Here is a 20,013-nt window from a genome sequence, read left to right as displayed (position 1 = left end):
AGGAGCTGGCAGGCGAGGGCATCACCAAAGCAATGGTAGCCCCACCCACCCCCATAAAAAGCAGCCAGGGGAGCACCAGAGACCAGGACTGCCGCCAACAGAGCGTGGTGTGGCAGTTCATGTGGATGTGAGTGCAGGAAGGGTATAGTCACCCCTACCAGCACAAGAGGTGAGTTCATTAGGTAGTCATCATCCTTTCAGTAGGAATTTAGCTGTGGTATCCACCTGGCAGAGAGCTATATCCTCTGCACTCATGAGAATGGATGTGGCAACCCAGAAAGAGCTCCCACGAAAACATGCCGCAGTCCAGGTCTCAGGCTGCAAGGATTGACAGAGGTAATGGATGGCAGTCATGAGAACAGCTGTGTGAGGGGTGACCAGGTGGACAACTTGCCCAGCATAGTGGCAGAGCTACCCAAGGAGGTAGAAAGAGTAAGAGAACAAGACAGGCTGAAAAAGAGAGAGATTGGTGGTGCCACGCTCTGCCCTCCCTGAAACAGACACAGGAGCAGCCACCAGAAAAAAAACAAAATCAAGGGGTTCCTGTACCCCTCCCCCAGCAAGCTGAAGGCAGTAGCTCAAAGGAAAAGAGTGAATGGGGGCAAGTCCACGCTCAGGGCAGCAGGCGTGGACCCTCCTTGCCCACCGCACCTTCCCGCGTGCCTCTGTACAACAGTAAGAGGCTCTGCAGGTGGAAGACAAGTCAACAGAAGGTGTCGATAACAGTCCATCTACACTAGCAGTGTTGCCAGGGACAGAAAGGCCTATCCCTCATATAAAAACTGCCTCCATGAGGAAGAGAAGATGGGTTATAGTTGTAGGTGACTCCCTTTGAGGGGAACAGAGGGCCCAATATGCTGAACAGACTGCTCTCATAGGGGAGTCTGCTGCCTCCCTGGGGCCTGGCTTAAGGACATTGCTAGGAAACTTCCTAGCCTGATACGGCCCTCAGACTATGACCCATTACTGCTCTTCCACGTGAGAGGTGACGAAGCTGCAACACACAGTCCGAGGGCAATCAGAAGAGATTTCAGGGCCTTGGGACGGCTAGTAAGGGACTCTGGAGCACAGGTTATTTTCTCTTCTCTCCTTCTAGTTGCGGGCAGCAACCATGGAAAGAACAGATGCACCCAGCCTATTAATGCATGGCTCTGTGGCTGGTGTCATTGCCACAGTTTTGGTTTTTTGGAAAATGGGATGGCCTACACAGCACCAGGCTTGCGGGTGTCTGATGGGATTCACCTTTCCCAAAGGGGAAAGAGGGTCGTTGCTGATGAGCTTGCAGGGCTCATTGACAGAGCTTTAAACTATACTTGAAGGGGCAGGGGGTTAATATCAGGCTTGCCCGAGACAAGCTGAGGGATGACATGCCAAGGCTAGAGAGACAGGGAGCTAGTGAGGGCATTCAGGCTGTGTCTCTGAGATGCGCTGGGTTCACTGGAGCAGAGATAAAGTTGTACAGAGATGAGCTAGTGGCTACTGAGGTACTAGGAACCAAGAGGGGAAGACCAGTGAAAGACCTCGAAGGCATTAAGGGGTGTTCCTCTAAGAAGGTGATATGGACGACAGCCCAGCTGAAGTGCCTCTGCACAAATGCACACAGCACGGGCAATGAATAGGAGGAGGTGGAAGCCATTGTACAGCTGGACAACTATGATAGAGTTGCCATCATGGAAACATGGTGGGACGACTCACACAACTGGAATGCTGCAATGGATGGCTGTAAACTCTTCAGAAGGGACAAGCAAGGCAGGAAAGATGGTGGGGTAGTTCTGTATGTTAGGGGGTGTTTGGATTGTCTAGAGCTTAATGATGGTGACGATAGGGTTGAGTGTTCATGGGTAAGAATCAGGGGGAAGGCCAACGAGACAGATATCATGGTGGGAGTCTGTTGCAGACCACCCAACCAGGATGAAGAGGCAGATGAATTGTGGTACGAGCAGCTGGGAGAAGCCTCACGATCGCTAGCCCTTGTCCTCATGGGGGACTTCAACTTATCACATATCTGCTGGAAATACAATACAGCCAAAACAGTCTAGGAGGTTTTTGGAGTGTGTGGAAGATAACTTCCTGACACAGCTGGTCAGGGAGCCAACTAGGGAAGGCGCCCTGCTGGACCTGTGTTCATGAACAGAGGAGTACTTGTGGGCGATGTGATGGTTGGAAGCCGTCTTTGGTATAGCAATCATGAAATGATAGAGTTTTTGAGGCTGCACCTCAAATTCTGTGTTCAGTTATGGGCCCGTCAGTACAAGAAGGACATTGAGGTGTTGGAGTGTGTCCAGAGAAGGGCAATGAAGCTGGTGAAGGGTCTAGAGCACAAGTCTTATGAGGAGCAGCTGAGGGAGCTGGGGTTGTTTAGCCTGGAGAAGAGGAGGCTGAGGGGAGACCTTATCACTCTCCACAACTACCTGAAAGGAGGTTGTAGTGAGGTGGGTGTTCGTCTCTTCTCCCAAGTAACAAGTGATAGGACAAGAGGAAACGGTCTCAAGCTGCGCCAGGGGAGGTTTAGATTGGATATTAGGAAATCCTACTTCACTGAAAGGGTTGTCAGGGATTGGAACAGGCTGCCCAGGTTGGTGGTTGAGTCCCCATCCCTGAAGGTATTTAAAAGATGTTTGGATGTGGTGCTTAGGGACACGGTTTAGTGGTGAACTGGCAGCGTTAGTCTTATGGTTGGACTTGATGATTGTAAAGGTCTTTTCCAACCTATACCATTCTGTGTAACTATCTGAAAGCTGCATTTCAAATTGTTTTGTTGGTTTTGCTGCACTTAAGGCACTGCAGTCCCTAGTGCTAACTTTCTTGCATATGTAAATTCCACACGGCTGTTTCTTTTTAAAATTGCAATTTACATATTACTTGCTTAAGACAGCCACTTTTGTACTGAATGGACTTTTGTGCTGTTTATTTTTGGCTTATGTGAAGTTTGGTGCTTTCACTGTTGATTTGTTTGGGGTTTTGTTTTTTTGGTGAATTGCTTTTTTTGTGTTTTTCATTCCTGGTTGGATCACTCCTGTATCTGAATTGCTATCTAATTATTTGTTGTTTGGCTAATTTCTGTCCTTGCTGAATTGTTAGTCCCCTGCCAGCGCTTTGACACTGTCCTTCTGGTTAACAGATTTGCTGGCTGTTTTAGGAGGGCGCATTGCTGGGTGTTCCTGAAATAATATCTGACTTTTAGAGAATAGATTTCTCAAACAGCATGAGGGCGAGCAATGGCCTACATTCATCCACAATCTGTTGAGAGGTATCTCATCATGACTCGCAAAGCTCCACTATCTGAGCTTGCAGTTGACAAGCCACCTGCAGTAGAACTGATCAGCCAGATTCAAACTGCAGCAAGAGCCAATTCTGCCTGACACTGGGCTCCTCTCCATGCTCTGACAGCTGAAGGCAGAGGAAGCCCTTCAGGTCCTGAAATGTCTGCTCTCGCCTGCAGAAACTCTGGGGCTACCACCATGGGTTCTCCTGTGACTACAAAATTATGCGATCCTACTGCTGTGGCGCTTCTTTCACTTTTCAAATTTACAATTCAGATTAGGTCAGCATCAACAGCTTTTATCAGATTAACAAAGCCTGTCAGAGATGCTTGCATTTCTGTATCAAATACCTGCAGCGATCCATAGCCATGAAGTTTTGAGTATGACTATGTATTTCAAAGGGCCTTCCAAAGCCTCTGTCTACATGCATACGGACAGCCCAAAAAAGAAATACTTCAACCGCAATCTCAAAAAGCTTGCAATGGGAGCCACAATTATTTCTCCCAACAGTAATGTGAACTGAGCAGCAACATGAATGTTAGTGACAAAGAACTGAGCAAGAGGAAGCTACACTGACTTCTGATCCCAGAGTGGAGCAGAAAACCACAGTAAAAAGCAGACCAACTTCTACATAGGTCAGGTTTCCAGTGATGCCAGAGAGCCTGATGCAAATGGCATCTTGCAGCTGAATTGGGAATGTGCCAGTCACAGTTTGGATGATGTAAGTGTGGTCTGCAAAAAGTGCTGTATATTGGAAAGAGAAGGTCACAGTGTTGTCGAGGAACTTGAGCTGGTACCAGTATACCCCTTGTTTCTGAAATGAATGCACCAGAAGTTTCAGATATCTGTTTTACTGATAGATTCAACAATACATTAGGGTGCTAGTCTCAGTATCTTGCTCTTGGATGTACCTGGTCAGTTTGTTTCTCCTGTGTGTATTACATGAAATAGTCAAGGCTGTGTTTACATCAGCATTCTTTTCTCCAGATTTTGTTTAAGCTTTTGTTTTAGCTATAAAATGAGTCAATTAAAGACAGGAGCTTTCTGGGAAAGCCCACCATATCTTCTGTGCCACTTCTCCATGACAGGTTCTATGACTTATTTCCACCCTGACTTTCTCACCCATTCAACTGGACGTTTCAACAATTCACAGTGGTTCTAGCAGCCTAATTAAAGCCATGCCCTGATTTATTTGCTTTGTGTTTTATCCTCCCCCCCATTTTAGCCCATGTTGATTGCTCTTATTATTCCACTTTCAGTTAATTATCTTCTTGACCCTATGTTAAAAAAACTAATGCTATATCTGTTTTTGCTGAATTTGCAGAAGTCTTAGCAGAAGGACTGGAAAAAGTCAGTCACACAACTTACATTCCTTCTAGTTGGATCCATGAAATGTCTAGAGGCAATTTTTTTGTTTACTCCGTGAATTCAAATCAGGTTGCTGATTATTCTCGACCCCTACTGGATGACATTTCACATAGAATCACAGAATGGCAGGGGTTGGAAGGGACCTCTGGAGATCATCTTGTCCACCCCCCCTGCTTTAATCCTGCCTTGCAAGGTTCCTACAGAACTCACGTCTCTATTGGTTTGTTTCGGTTCTAGTTCAAAGATCCAAACACAAAATTTCATTCCTGTGCTCTCTTCTGAGGGGCAGGCACGGCAGGAAAAGCAGTATTCCACCCCAGTTTTCAGAAGACAGCAATCCAACTTTAGCATACTACTAATCATGGCAGTTATCTTTCAGATGTCAAGAAGGTAATATGGAATACATGTTATGACTTATTTACTAAAAACGAGACATCAGACATGGTATGAATTTTAAGATCATTTAAAGGGAGAAGGGAGTCTGTATAAAGCATGCAACCTGTCTATATCTCCAAAACTTTTTTTTATGTCATGTAGTAGACAACAGATAATACACACTTCACAGCATGAAAAGAAATGGGAAAGTTTAATACACAACAGGCAAATGATCTCTTTTTTTTTTTTTTTAATTTCATGCTAGTCCACAAAACCTTTCCAGAGGATCGGCACACTTGGTATGGGTAGGCAGATATGATGAAGAGAATTTGTTTGAAAGTAATTAAGAACTCTGATAACTGTAATTCTGATCAGCACTACTTCTTCGGTTGTTTTAAGTGAACTAGAAGAAAAAACTGTTTAAATTTCCTTTCTTACACAAATGTTTAATTTCTTTATCTCAGAAAAAAAAATACCAATAACCTACATGAAACAGTAAAGGAATTGCTTTAAAGCAAAGACCACAGAATCCAAAAGCAACTTCTCCCCTTTTTGTCAAGCAGATGATTCTCATGCACTTATCTTAAGTTGACATTGCTCAGACAGCTTTCAATTGCCTAGAGACTTCTAGGGCACTTGCTCCAAACAGACATAAGTCTACTGTGGGTCCTAACTAATTTCTGGTAGTCTCCTGTCAATGTCTCTGATATGCAGGTCACCTAAAGTGTTAAAGCAACTTGATCCAGCCCTCGGTGACAAGATAAGCATCATTAAGAAAAAGATGCATGTACTACAGATGGCATTTTCAAAGCATTTCAATTCAAAAGTAACAAAGTGCTTTTGGATATCTCAAGCTTCAGATTGTCACACTGAAACAGCGAGCACAGTTCCCACAAAGAACAGAGCATCCCCCAGCACCTATGCAATCAGTGGAAAGATATTGCATCTTATGTTTCTCCCTGTCAAGCAACTTGTTTGCAAGCTCATGTAATGCTCTACAGAAGTGTTATGGTAGCTTGCTAGTGATCAGTGTCCCCTGTGTACATGGGAAAAATAAAAACAGCCCAGAGGTGCTTGTTTGTGCTCATACCTACCCACATTACTAGAGTAACCTAGATGAATTAGTCATACTGCTACCAGTGTGTCTTCGCTATGCTTCTTAAATCTATTGTCAGAAGCAAATTCAAGATAGTTGGACAACTTCAGGATTGCTAATCAGTGATCCAAGTCAGAGAGCTCAGAGTCAGTCCCCCCGTCCAACTGCTTGCTAGAGCTTATGAAAAAGGGTTAGAAATAGCATGTGTAGTTAAATCAGGAATGCTTTATCTCAGTCTATATTCAATTACTAATACAGAACCAAAAACCTCCTAGAGAGAATACTTGAGGATAATGACCGCCTTTCAAATCATAAGCATACAAAACAACTTCGTTTGACAAGAATCAAATTCATAGTAAGATTCAGAATTTATTAAAAACTGAAGATTTTCCTACCTTGCTAGCTAGGAAAAAAAAATAAAAATCAGACATGGAACACTATTTTAAACCACCTCTTTTCACGCAGCATTTCTTTAACCAATTCAAAAGTCCGAAAACCATTCCACTGTGGTATGGCAGAATGAAAGAAATATGGTGGTGACAAGGTGTACTCTCTGAAGAATACCCTCACCAGAGGGGCACATTTCATTTCACTAGAAAAGTCTGGGGCCTGACTGAAGCCATAACATATGCAGCCTGTCATGTTTCCAACTAGAAAACTCATTCTCACTGCAGTTTAAACATGAACTTTCTCTCAGCTATCATCACTGAACGTGTTATATTTTTCCATTAAGTTTTAGCCCAATGTTTGTATTTAATCCTGTTCTACTTGGCAAGGTGTGCATGTTTTTTTAATTGTTAACCACAAATTTTCTCACTGGTGCGTTGATGTCACTAACCGACAACATGACAAACTTTTGAAAACTTCCAACAAGAACTGGGGACTTGCTCTGTTGATTACCACACATCTAAACCAAAATTCAGTCTCTCTCCAAAGGTTGATAAACTGCTATAACTGAAGGATGGTGGCATCACTCAAGCTAAGGTCAAGACATTGTTTTAACAGCTAATTTTCTAAGTGGTCTGTAAAATAAAAACAAACATGGGTTGTTCTGCAAGCTATTGCAATTGCTTAATTGCAAAAATCCAGGTATGTTTTAAAACCCCAGATTTTATGTTCACAAAGCAGATTGTTGAGATCAGAACCAGAGTTAGAGGTATTCACCTAAGTTGCACATTGAGGATAATCTTGATGCAATGTTGCTTCTTAGTACCTATTTCACCAAACTTGATTAATTTTATCTGGTATCTAGTGAATCCCTTCAAGGAAGCAATACCCAATACCATTAAATCATACCATGGAGAAAAGCTGTCTCGACAACACCATTTTACTCAAGAAAAAGTAGGCAACGTTACTTTCTGGTAAAACAAACAAAAGAACTTGCAGGGAATCTAATGTCAAAAGAGAGGGCAGCTCAGAATGGTACGTCACGGGTGAGTGAACACTGGCTGCAATACAGCCTTCCCTGTAGCAGCTTTCTGAGAATGTGTTACATGTCTCAATTTGATCTAACCCTTATTTTACACATGATTTCTTTCTGGATATTTTGTCTCAACATGCATGCGTGCACACACACATTTTGCGTTGATTTTAACAGCTAATATTTCAAGGTGTATACATTATTCCAAAAATGTACAAGCTTATTCAGGTTTTACTTTAGATGTATCGTGAAGGGCAATAGCATTAGTTAAGCAGACATGACGGTAAATGAAAGTCTCTACTAAATAGCAAGACCAAGAGGATAACCATGCCAGAGATGCTGTCTACCTGCCTGAATGCAAAGCTGCTGTATCAACAAGGAAAAGCTGCCCTTTCCTCATAGTTAGCATAGCTGAACAGATTATTGAACTTCAGGAAAAGATCCCAAGATAATATCAACAGCAACATATATTTCACACACAAAAATTCACAAATTTCTCTTTTGCACAACAGTTCATCCAATCTACATAAACTAGGAGATGAGGACCTCTTGATGTCCCTTGTTTGAGCTCCCTTGAAAATATTTGGGCGATGCTTATCTGAAAACACAGGTGGGTTCTGAGATGTGCAGTTTTAGAGTGGCTGTATCCATATTTCTTTAGTGGAAATCAGAGCACAAATCAAACAATATTTTTCTCACTTATGCAGCCAAAAAGTATGCAATGATAACATAGGAGTTACTCGCCTCAAAAGGACATTTTTATTGATGCTTGTTTCTTTTTGCACATCTTTCTTTCCTAATATCACCCCATCTTAATACTACCATGCTGCATGCAGTCCAGACAGAGTTTATAATGCAACTTAGACTATGTGCTTCAGTGCTTCTCAGATACCTGTACTTCCAGAGCAAAATAGTTTTAACAGTGGTCTAAGACCAGCCTGTACAGCAAGATTAGCTTGAAAATAACCTTTAGGAGTGAGCATGCAATATCAACTTAGATATCATGAGTATAAGAATATTTAAGAATAGAAACACTGTCCTGCAAGTTGTACTATAAAATTTTCATCACTTCTTCCATTTAACATGAGATCTACTTAATAACTATTTTGACTATTTTCTTTTTAAACCATCAAGGTTCCTTTATATAAAGATGAGTAAAATCCTTCTTACAGAAAGTGACAGCATCTCACGCTGTGTTTAAACACAGAAAAACTCTCAGCTAACCCCTCTCAGCTAACCTTGAATTTTATGTTGCTTCTTCAGGTGCTAGAGCTGAAAGCATAAGTACATAATACCTAGAATGAAAAGCAGTGATGTATTTAAGCAAGGCCATACCTGAATACTCCTTCCACTTGGTCTTTGGTGTAGCCTTTTCCACTTTCACCTGTAGCAGATGCGTTGCTCTCCTTCGTGCTATTGGGCTTACTTTGATCATTGCTACTGGCAGGTTTTCGGCAGTAAGTGTCTCCCCCAGCAGTACTTCCATTCTTCATAATGGCTTCCAACAAAACTATAAAACAACAGTATATCATAGGACCATTATAGGCATCAGCGATGAAGTTGGGTCTCTAAAGTACCTTTAAATGGGAGCACCACATTGTGAAGACTAGCTGCTACATCCTCCTTCCTTACTGATCACCGCTTTGTACCACAAATGTTTCTGAAGCTAGTCTAGCAACGCCTTTTTGTGGCAAAACTATGGAAAAATGTTTCAAAATTAGTGGCTGGACTCCCCTCCACCTCTGCCAAGGTAATTTAATACTGGAGAGAATTTGTCCAGGTCTTTCATTTCTAGATGGTTTTTAGAGACACTGAACCCATTCTTTGGCGTGAAAACATCAGAATACCTGCATAAGCAACTGTAAATAGAAAAGAACAACTAACGTAACACTCTAAAGAGCCTGCAAAATATTCCATACAGACACCAAGACCATCTCCAGCACATTTCAGTCGCTACAGTACATAGCCATTTGTATCTTGAGCCTTTAGTGGCCACAAGCTGATGCTCTTACCCCTTCCAGGCAACACCAGCTGAAATTCAAACTACTGTTAAGTGCCACACACTATACAGGACAAGCCAACTACACGCAGCTCTTGAGACCTGAACCTTGAAAACCAGCATGCTTTTGCTAGATCTTGAAATCCTCTTTCCTTCCATGTTCCGACACATTTCAAATTTAGCAGTTTTAATAAATTGTCAGACACTAAGTTTTCTTTTTCTTTCTGGATATAAGCTTGTATTTTGGGGGTACCCGTCTTACCAATAAATCAGAAATAGTACCATCCTAACTTAAAGGACTGCACATGAAGCATAATGTGGATCAAACATTATTAAACGGCCCATCTTTTCTGAAAAGAGATCCTTTCAGACCAAGATGGCAAACTACATAGACTACATAGTAACTAGGAGTTACTATCTGCATTAAAAAATGCCCTGATAAAAACTCTCAAAGAAGAATGTCCCACTCACTGTGAAAGCATGTCATAGCTTTACTGTTAGAAACATTTTCTTCCAGAAGCTAGTGAGTAGGCAACTGACGGATTTTCTCCTCAATCTAATTAAAAAAATTTCTCCTCTGACTAGCATGGTCTCTCTGAGAGCAGGAAAAAACTGCAATCCTACACATCATAGCCTGTAACTCAGAGAAGCACAGGAGAGACAAGAAAGCAAAGCTTTTTAGCTTTTTTTTTTTTTTAAAACGGTAAGAACCACTTCCCCAAGATGTGCTTCTTAAAACTCCCTGGTATTTGCTTTTACTTATTAATTCACTACTTATTCACTGGCCACAGCACTCTGAAGTACTGCAGATGAATAGCTACACTCGACCTGAACAAGAAAGTCAGCTGACTTCAGTGCTGGTCCTGTGCTCGTGCCTGCCTCAGCAAGATTCATTAGTTGATCAGTTCAGGCTTTTTCTGCAGAAATACAGAAAAGGCTAACATTTAGATGCTGAGTTGCATACTGAGAGGATGTTTTCGCTACAAATGAATTTGAGTTCTTGAAAACAAGAGAGCTATAGTTGCATTATGGATTATAACTGAAGCACATATCCAAATATTTGCAACAGTTTATTCTAGTATCATCCGTTGCGGCATTTGAAGTTCTGAGGTAAATGAAATAGTAACAACTGCAACAAGGTGACTGTGACTGCAGGCTAAGAAATAATTAAGAACACAGATTTGAACAAACAGCGCCCTCAGAACAAAGCATTTTCAGTCCAAGTGTGCTCCAGACAAGTGATAACAGAAAACAAAATTATTCATTTGCTGTTCTGTGACATTAGATATTTAATAATGGTATCATGTGGGATCCTATTGAACATGTGACCCTGACTTACCCTCTAGAAATAATGCTTACTCAACATTTTGCAAATCCTGTCTTTATATTGGTACTGCTCTAGAAATTCCCCATCCCTGCGCTAACGCTTGTGCAAAATCAGTAGTAGCAATAATGGTAAAAACACGGATATAGACAACAGTTTCCATTTTTGATGTCCAATGTCTCCTTCACAGCAAGCTTAGCTGGTAAATCTTTTCATGAATTGGTTTGGCTGCACTATACTTTTAACATTACTACTTCTCTAATCACCTTCTCAGACCTCCCATCCCCATAACAGAGCTGCACTGCTGAGAAGACAGTGCAGGGCGCTTGCAAAAAGAAAAAAAGGTGAAATCCCTAAGTGTTAACATCTTAAGATAGAAGGACATAGCATATACAAACATGCTATTGTTCTACACTGAAAAAGAAAACCATACAAAGAGTCTGGGGCCACTGGATTCTTCAAACAAATGATACAGTTCAGATATTCAGAAACAACTTTGACTCTTCCATGAACTGCTTGTGGTAAAACCAGCTGTTAGAGCTGCAGTACTAACAGCATAGTAAAGAAAACTTTCACTGTGCATCTCGGTCTTTTAAAATAGGACACACAAGGAAGCAAGGACTTATTTTGTTAGCAGGTAAGACAACAATTCTTATCTCCGAACGTGTCTGAAGGCTCTCTTGTGTGTACTGTTACCCGCTGCTGAATGAAAGATCCTTGCACTGCATTTGATTCCATTATGCATTGAACATGATCCCCACTTTCACTAATGGAAAAACTGTTGAATTCAGAATTCATACTAACGCAACACCCTAAAAAACTAAGCTCACATACTCGTGAAGAGAGAAGTTTGTTTTCACAGGCAGCATCAGGAATAGTGCAAGAATATCTTAAGAAGCACTCAAATGTCCTTAATGCCATTTTCTGCCTTCATCTCCAAAAAAGAATGGCACCTAAATTTGAATAGGAGACCTTGTCCTTTGTTATCTTTAAATCCACTCTTACAAATCTTTTCCAGACCAGAAATTAGTTTCCATTCAGTTGTAAGATGAAACATTAGCAAAAATCATAATCAAACAATATTTTGAACAGCTGAATTGTAAACCAATTTTCTAGCCAAGAGTGACGTCAACATGAACACTGCTACTATCAAGTCATTAGCTAAGTATCATTAAATAAGCACTGACCTTACATTTCACACTAGTAAAGCCCTAAAATAGCAGTGCTGCAGTCAGCGTATTTCAGGCAGAAGCTTTGTTTCACAAAACTAAACTTCACTGGTAACTGAACTAGTGCTGAACGCACTTTAAATGCAGATGTCGCCCAAATCAAACCACATGTAGTATTGTTTTAGAGACAATAGTTCAAACCTGCTCTCTGTCCTTTTATAATCCGCTGTAACATCGGGAGGAGGAAGCTCCCATCAGTAAAAGATTCAGCACTACTGTTCTCATTGCTTTTATGCAACAAACATCATTTGTGAAATGGTGGGCAACTGTTCCCAAAATGATACAAAAGATACAACCTATGAAGCATCCGCGACTTCAGTGACAAATTGGTACGAACTACCTTCTAATCCGTACCCCGAAGAGAAAATAAGCAAGCACAATGACAACTGGGGCTGCACCATGTTGTCCTATCACCATATAAACCCAACGCATTATGACTGTAAATTAAGAATTTATATTAGAACTAAGAAAGCTCACAAAACCATAACCATTTCCTTCTCTTAGCTATGTGCTATGACACATTTTTAATTACCTAATGAATTACTGGTTTTTTTTTTTCCAAGTGGACCCCCGCTTAATTTATCTAAAAGATGACAATGAGATAAGGAAGCAGTAATTTAATTTGTTCTTTAACAGTGTAAAATTCCAGTTCTAATTTATTGAACACCTTCCAGTTCCTGTCCTGAAAACAAGACGTTCTGAGTCCTTGCAGCTTACTGCTCTTTCAACAGGGCTATTTAACTGTCTCAAACTTAAAAAAAATTCAATTAGTTGGTGTTGTTTTGGGAGGAAATGGGATGATTTGAAAAGAATTACCAACTTCCACAGCTAGAAAACTGAAGTACAGAAATATTGCAAGTTTAAAGAGTCCCCTAATTTCTAAGTACCTAGTTCAAATCAGGCCTAGGGCCTGATTTTTTTTTTCAGTGGTATTAGGGCATCTGCAATTCTCATTAGCTTCAGATGGAGCTTTAACTGCCCACCAGTTCCACAAATCAGGCCCTTGTTTCAAGCTGAATACCTGAAAAATGAAGCACAAACAATTAGCCATCACTAACAGAAACCGAGTGAAGTGACTTATTTAAACACCACAGAGAACTTCTGTGAAGCATTTAGTTTCAGTACACAATTCCCCAAATTACAGTCCACTACCGTAACCACAAGACCGTCTTCTTTTCACCAGATCTGTACCTCATTGGTGACATACTTTCCTAATTTCCACAGTGAATAAAACAAGTGTCCTACAGACAATAGCCTAATTAGACATCTATTTCTTGCACTGAATACTTTCCAACGGTGGTTATGTAGTAGCAGTCCTACTTAAAAGGAAAAAAACCCAAACACTGAAAACATCAATCAAATGGAAATACCATTTCTTTTTCTTTTTCTCCGAGTGCTATTGTAACTCTTATCTTGAAGGTATGAGACAGTAATAAGCTCTATGAAGCACAGGTATTTGCTCTCTTTGGTGGAAAGAAGCTGAATCGAAACCCTCAGCCTTCCTGCCTATTGACCAACACAACTTCCAAAAAGCTGAAAGTATTTTCATGCATGTCATCTTCTTAAGTCACAGAAATTTAAGGGAATATGGCAAACTTCGCCTTGTTTTTATTTCAGAGAGGTATCTAATGTGGCAAGAGTATAAACAGGGCCACATTCCTGATCCAAAGCAACAGTTACCTTCTTACAGATGATTTAGCAGTAACATCCATCCTGTCTTGCAGGAAAAAAAAAAAAACCCACCTCATTCCCAAAAAACCATATACTTTAAAAAAAGAACAGTGCTAACAAGACCTTTGCTTATTGTTTGCATACAAAAAGCAGTCAGGAGGTAAGACAGGACAGAAAACCATTCACTGAATCTGCTCACCTGACTTAAAGGCTTCATTAAGAATAAAATACAGCACAGAACACTTCCAGTTAGGATTTCACCCCAAAGTCATCTTCCAAAAACGGTAAATGCTGAGGCCTTTAAGTCAGTACAGAGCACTGAAGTCTTTCTTATTCCTTCCATGGCATAAACAACATAAGCAAGAACCAGAGGAACGCAACAAGTCACTGCTGCGTTCAAAGGTATTTCAAGCCGACTCCTGACCCTGTGTGACAGAAAGACTCCAAGACAGCTAACAGCTCTGCATACACTGAAACCTTACTGTTGTCCTTCCTAAAAAATAATTTCTGAACACCTTTTGCTAGAGAGATGCTAATTATTTTTCAAGTTTTAGCACAAAAGTGACTGAAGAGCCAATTAAGGCATAGGGGGAGCCACCTATCCCGTTTTCTCTCGGGAAGTTAAATCCGAGCTATGTGTGCAATTCCCACATAGTTACTGTACAACTAACGGGGAAATGAAACCGAGAAAACCGAAACCAGCGGTAAGCTGGAGGATGAAGACACGGCCCAGCGTGGAGCAGCAGCTCCTACTGCATGCTGTTAGCAAGGACTAATTCACAGTGACAGAAGAGAAGCCAACCCAGCCTGCCTCGGCCTGGGGCCTGAGGTGTCCTGCTGTTAACCGGGTCTAAGCCTAGTCTGCGTGGCGACGCTGATACCGACGGCTGAAGGGAGGGGGGGAGATGCAGGCGAGGGGCCGGGCCGGCCCAGAGCGAACCCCTTCGGCGCGGAGGGCGGCAGACCCGCTCCCCGCCGCCGGCACACACTGACGGTGGCAATCCGCCCGCCCCGGGCGCTCCTCCCGGCACTTCCACCATCGCTGCGGCCTTTCCCCCAGCCGAACCCCGCACGGGGCCAGGGCCCCGGGCCCGGCCGGGTTTCGGGGCAGCGTCGCCCCGCAGAGCCCACCGGGGGAGCTGAGGGCCGCCCCGCCGGGAGGGGACCCCCGCGAACCGACGAAGCGGGGCAGCGGGAGAGGGGAGGGGGACGCCGCAGCGGCAGGGACGAGGGGGCGCCGGGCTTCACCTCGGGCCGTCTCGGTCGGGTACAGCTTCTGGGCTTTGCCGAGGAAGCGGAGGGCGCGATCGCGATTACCGGCCTCCAGCGCCTCCCGCGCGATCCCGATGCACTTCTCGGCCTCGTCCCGGTTCCCCTCCATGGGCTTCTCCTTCTGCTGCCTCCGCCCGCCGCAGCGCGGAGAGCCGGGACCTGAAGCCAGAGCGGAGCCGGGCGGGGCGGAGGGGCGGAGAGAGGAGGGGAGCGGGAGGAGGCTCCCCTCACTCCGCAGGGCTCATCGCGCCGCGCAGCCGGTACCGCAGCCCCAGCGCGGCCCCGGCCACGGCCGCCAGCCCGGCCCGCCGCCGCGCATGCGCCACCGGCCAGGGCCGGAGGTCCCCCCGCCGCCCGCCCCGGCCTCCTCCCGGCCGGCCCCGCCGCTGCCATGGAAAAGCACCGTGCGGGCGGCAGTGCTGCACTGCGGCCCGGGAAGCGCCGCGCCGGCCCGGGCGGGCCTCTCCAGAGCCCCGGCCAGGGAGGGGAGCCCACGCGTTAACATTTACGGTGCATTAACGGTGGCTTAAAGTACTTCATAGCGCCTCGTAACCACTCACTAAATTTAGCGACATCAATTACATCATGCCAAGAGCGGCGTCTCTAGGGGGAAAGCGCCCAGGTGCTGCACCGGAGTAGGGAGCACCGCAGCTTCCCGGGACAGGCACAGCCAATGTAGGTCTCGACAACATTTACCATCTAGGTCAGCGCCTCCCAGCCACAGTGCTGCAGCAGAGATCATTACCCGAAAGAGCTTATAGGAACCACAGGCCCCTTCACTGCAGGAACAGCTTCATTTGCAGTACCTTGCTGCTGCAGGAACAGTTCTGGAAGGGCTGGAGCTCACTGTCCCCAGCCACAGCAGCACCCTTTGCCTCACCAAGAGGCAGAGGTTTACCCACACCCCAGCGACAGGCACACCTTCTCAGGAAAAAACAAACTGGCAGAGCTGAAGAAGCACAGCTAAACGAGGCATGACCAGAACCCCCTTTAACCTGCTTGCTACCAAGGGTGTTACTGTGTCACAGAAGTTAAAACCCTACCACTCCATCCTTGAACTCAAATTGCATATTTTGGACACTCATTGCTAGAGGGCTTCAGACTAAACAGGGAAAAAGTGCCTTCCAATTCAGACCCCTGCAGGCAGCAAAGGTAAAGCCCACCTGTGAGAAAGCCACACCAAGACAGAGCCGTATGCTGCCTTGGAAGCAGGTTTCACTCTTCCTCAAATGTGATAACCCTGCAAACCAGTGGAGGCTGCTGCAGTACAGCCCCTGCTTCCATGGGTGTCTCTCCCTGATCTACCATAAAGAAAATCAACTGAAATTGTGGATTTTCAACATCCATTTAGCTTACCATCCTCCTCCACGAGGGGTCCATTCCCTCTACAAAGGCTGACATCAAGTGAAACTGGCCTTAAATAGCACCAGCCTTACACCTGCCCCGCTGAAGGCAGCAGGCACTCCACAGCAGGCTCACACAGCAAGAATCTAACCTTGCAGGATAAAACCCATGTGCCATTTCACCTGATGGCACTTAATAGGTGGTGTTCTAGGGCCATTTCCAGAAAGCCCAAGCACAGCTGGTAGGATTGTCAGAGAGCTTTGAGAGCTGCATAGTTGAGACTTTTTCAGTTAGCAGACAAGAGACAATAGTCTTGATATAACATTTATTGAATATTTCCACTCTAGTGGATGAAAAGTCTGTACAAAACCAAACATTTCCTTTCACCAATCTAAAAACAGTCAGCTCAATCGAAACCCACTACAAATACAATAGCTTCTTTGAAGCCATGGTAACACTTAAATACGGTTAAGACTTCAATGCAGAAATTTGGTTTGTTAGAAAGCTCGAGGGAGCTTTAGCTTCTCAGTTACAAAAAGGCAAAATCGTGTTTCACAGATACAGTCCACTGGAATCACCAACACTGAACAATTAAGTACTTAGAGTCCTGAGATAACAAGGAATCCTGGTATCCTTTAGACAGTTTTCTGTTGTCCTTTCTTTCCAATGAGAGACTTGTGGATATGTGGTATTACACCTAAGAAAGACCAACAATTAAAGACAGTGTTATTTCTCTTTGACAGTCTCCCTGAACTTTGCACTTCAAATAAAATGAGACTATTAAGCAACCTCTGGTCTGTTAGGGTTCCGGCCACCCAACTAATCACAGTTAGCAAGCAATTTACATACCACCACCAGCAATTGTTGCCTTAATGAGAGAGTCCAATTCTTCATCTCCTCTAATTGCAAGCTGCAAGTGACGGGGAGTGATACGTTTCACCTTCAAGTCTTTGGATGCATTTCCTGCCAGCTCAAGAACCTGAGGACAGGACCATTTTTAAACCAGTTACACAAATCAAATGAGACCAACTGCACAGCCCTTGCTATTTTATTCTCTATGCCAGACATGCTATTAATAACAGCAAACAATGCCACTTGTGAAAGGGTTCTTCCTTTGGAGCTCTGTGTTTAGTCTTCCTCAGGAACAGACTAAGTGCTTTATGGCAAATACAACATGCTGTAATGACACTTATTTTATAAAATACTTCACTCTCCCGTCTTTTCTATAAGCCATGGTGATTTGATCTGCACAAAATGCAGAGCAAGAGGTCCCACGCACAGTTCATGGTCTCCTGACAATGCATGCACTTAAAACTGGCTCAAAGCAAGCAAAGAGTTCTTAGCCTGGTCCAAACTGGCAATATACAGTAGGCTTTGGTCATTATGCCATTTTGGAGTTAACCAACTTGCTTGCACCCCTTGCAGGAGCTTTACCTCAGCTGTTAAGTACTCCAGGATTGCAGCACTATAGACAGCAGCTGTAGCTCCTACACGCCCATGGCTGGTAGTCCTAGACTTCAGGTGCCTGTGGATGCGGCCAACAGGGAACTGGAAAATAACAGAAGTATGAATAGGCTGTGATGACAGAGACAGAAAGGCACTACTCTAAACCACATGCTGGGCAACAGAACCCCAGTGGCAGAAGTACAGGCTGCATTTCAACACTTGAGAATGCAGTTAAGGACACTCTATGCCAAGTTCCCATCAGCAACTTCACAATTTTAACCACAAGCAGTAGCAATGGCCACAAGGCAATTCTCTTCCCTCATGCACATATATACAAAAAGTCTAAAAATACTCGAGCCAGACATGAACACGTTCAAGAACTGAACAGATCCTTACACCATTCCAGACAAGAAACAGACGGCAGACTGTGCAGGTTTCACAAGGTGTAGCCAACTGAGAGATGGAAGGGTAGCCGGACTTTCATTCACCCACTCCCCAGTCCCCGCTCACCTGCAATCCAGCCCGCTGAGAACGGGACACTGCTTTGGTCTTGGTCTTCCCAGAGTCCTTCCCGGCCTTACCGCCAGCCTGGGGGAGACGAGAGGTGCCCGGGAATTGGCGCGGATCCCGCCAGGGCATAACCGCGCATGCGCTCCCCTTCTCCCCCCACCCCCGCCCTCCCCTCCCGCGGGAAGCCACGCGCGCCGCCACCACGCCTGCGCGCCGCCCGCTAACACCTAGCGGCATGAGCCACTCCCCACGCGCATGCGCGACCGCTGCTCCCTCTCCCCGCTAGCGCGTGCGACCCCCCCCCCCCCCCCCGCTGCCTACCGGCAGGTAACGCACGCGCCACCTGCGGTCTCCCCACCCCTCCCCCGCGCTTCCGCCTCACCCCAACAGCCGCATCACTCTCATCCCCGCCACCATCACGCCCCGGCTGCACACCCGCCCCCGATCGACCCCCGCGGCTCCTCACCATCGCGAACCGGACCGCAGGGGCGGAAAGAGGCAGAGAGCGTCCCGCACACAGGGAGCCCGGGCGGCAGCACCGACCTACCCCGACCCGCCGCGATTCAAACTGCGTCCGCTCCCGCCTTCCCCCGGCCCTTTATAACGGCCGAACGTGCCTGCATCCGGGAACCCTAGCCTCGCCCCTAGCCAATGGCTGCGGGCGGGGGCGGGCCGCTCTCCCCCAGCGACAACCAATGGCGGGGCGGGGCGGGGCTGGCCTCACGATGCGGAGTGCGGGGGAGGTCACACCCCTATTTAAAGGGACAGGCGCCTATGGGGGGGGGGGGGGATTGTGACGGCTCGGGAGGGTAGTGCGGGGCGGAATCCCGGGACGGTGGCCCCCAGTTCCCCAGCGCGGGAGGCTCCGGCTGTGGTGGCCGTGGCCTGCCCCAGCACTAGTGCAGTCCGGCCCGGCCCGGCCCGCCCCCGCTCCCGCCCTCCGCCGTTACCTGAGGGGGACGGAAATGCCATCCCCGCACGTCCCGGCCCGAGGGCGCGTACCTGCGGGCCGCCCGGCCCGCCCTCCATCAGCCGCCCGGCCCCAAGGGCGCGCAGCCGCCCCCCGCCTACCCGCAAAGCGGGACGTGAGGGCCGGGTTCCGCGCTCCCTCTCGGGGCCTTCTGGAGGAGGGACCCGCTGGCGCCTCAGGGAAGCTCAGCGGCGGCCGGGGATGGGGTGTCGGGGCTCGGCGGGATCACCCGAGCGAGAGGTGGCTGCCAGAAGTCACCCAGCGCCCCAGGTCATTTATTGAGGGTTGTTTATTGCCAGGCCCCGTTCCCGTACCGAGCCTTGCCCTGCCCTGCCTTGCCTTTCACTGGAGCTGTTTCAGATCCGCCACACTACCGGTTGAAGCCTTCTCCCATAGCGTTAATTGCCTTAGTGTACAAAGCACCTCAGAAGCAGCCTGAAGGAGATAACATCCCAGGCTCGGGATGAAGAGCTAATACACAGCATTAGGGAAGACACGAGGCCGTCTGGTGCCATTTGAACAGGGATGAAGTCACATCTACTCTTCATGATGCTGGGGGCAGGGAAGTGCCGGCATGGCCAGCAACTCCACACACCTCCACTGGTTTTTATTTTTACCTCTGTCTTACCCAAGAGATGAATGATGACCAAGGGCAACCCTGCCTCGCACCCATCACTCTCAGTGTGTATCTTAGAAACCGGTTAAAAACTGCTCATCATGAATTTG

General features: G+C 45.8%; 2 protein-coding genes across 8 annotated transcripts in view; both read right to left on the bottom strand.

Annotated features, from left to right (window-relative positions):
- DNAJB14 (DnaJ heat shock protein family (Hsp40) member B14) overlaps positions 1-15,338 on the bottom strand; it is a 34,668-nt gene extending 19,330 nt beyond the window's left edge. For 6 of the 7 annotated variants that reach the window (XM_075090760.1, XM_075090763.1, XM_075090765.1 and 3 more), the window contains exons 1-2: positions 14,994-15,338; positions 8,858-9,032 (exon numbers count right to left, since the gene is read on the bottom strand). In XM_075090760.1, the coding sequence (XP_074946861.1) occupies positions 8,858-9,032; positions 14,994-15,126 (308 nt within the window). In that variant the 5' untranslated portion in view covers positions 15,127-15,338. Of the gene's footprint in view, positions 1-8,857; positions 9,033-12,961; positions 13,096-14,993 lie in introns of all 7 variants that reach the window. The other variant, XM_075090761.1, reaches the window with a different exon arrangement.
- A 1,334-nt stretch (positions 15,339-16,672) lies between these two features.
- On the bottom strand, positions 16,673-18,951 carry H2AZ1 (H2A.Z variant histone 1). Its single transcript, XM_075090758.1, has 5 exons — positions 18,784-18,951; positions 18,318-18,395; positions 17,796-17,909; positions 17,211-17,340; positions 16,673-17,058 (listed from the first exon to the last, which is right to left on the bottom strand). The coding sequence occupies exons 1-5, from the start codon at positions 18,784-18,786 to the stop codon at positions 16,997-16,999; spliced, it is 387 nt and encodes a 128-aa protein (XP_074946859.1). The 5' UTR covers positions 18,787-18,951; the 3' UTR covers positions 16,673-16,996.
- Between the last annotated feature and the right edge of the window lie 1,062 nt (positions 18,952-20,013).

The sequence above is a fragment of the Phalacrocorax aristotelis genome, chromosome 4 (assembly GCF_949628215.1).
Source record: "Phalacrocorax aristotelis chromosome 4, bGulAri2.1, whole genome shotgun sequence".
Taxonomy (NCBI): domain Eukaryota; kingdom Metazoa; phylum Chordata; class Aves; order Suliformes; family Phalacrocoracidae; genus Phalacrocorax; species Phalacrocorax aristotelis.
Note: the sequence above shows the minus strand (reverse complement) of the source record. Positions and strands in the feature narration are given on the sequence as shown.

Coding starts and splice junctions, on each gene's coding strand:
- H2AZ1 (XM_075090758.1), bottom strand. Junction 17,341..17,795: donor TGGAGTACTTAACAGCTGAG/GTAAAGCTCCTG, acceptor TCCTGTCCTCAG/GTTCTTGAGCTGGCAGGAAA. Junction 17,059..17,210: donor GGCAACAATTGCTGGTGGTG/GTATGTAAATTG, acceptor GGTCTTTCTTAG/GTGTAATACCACATATCCAC.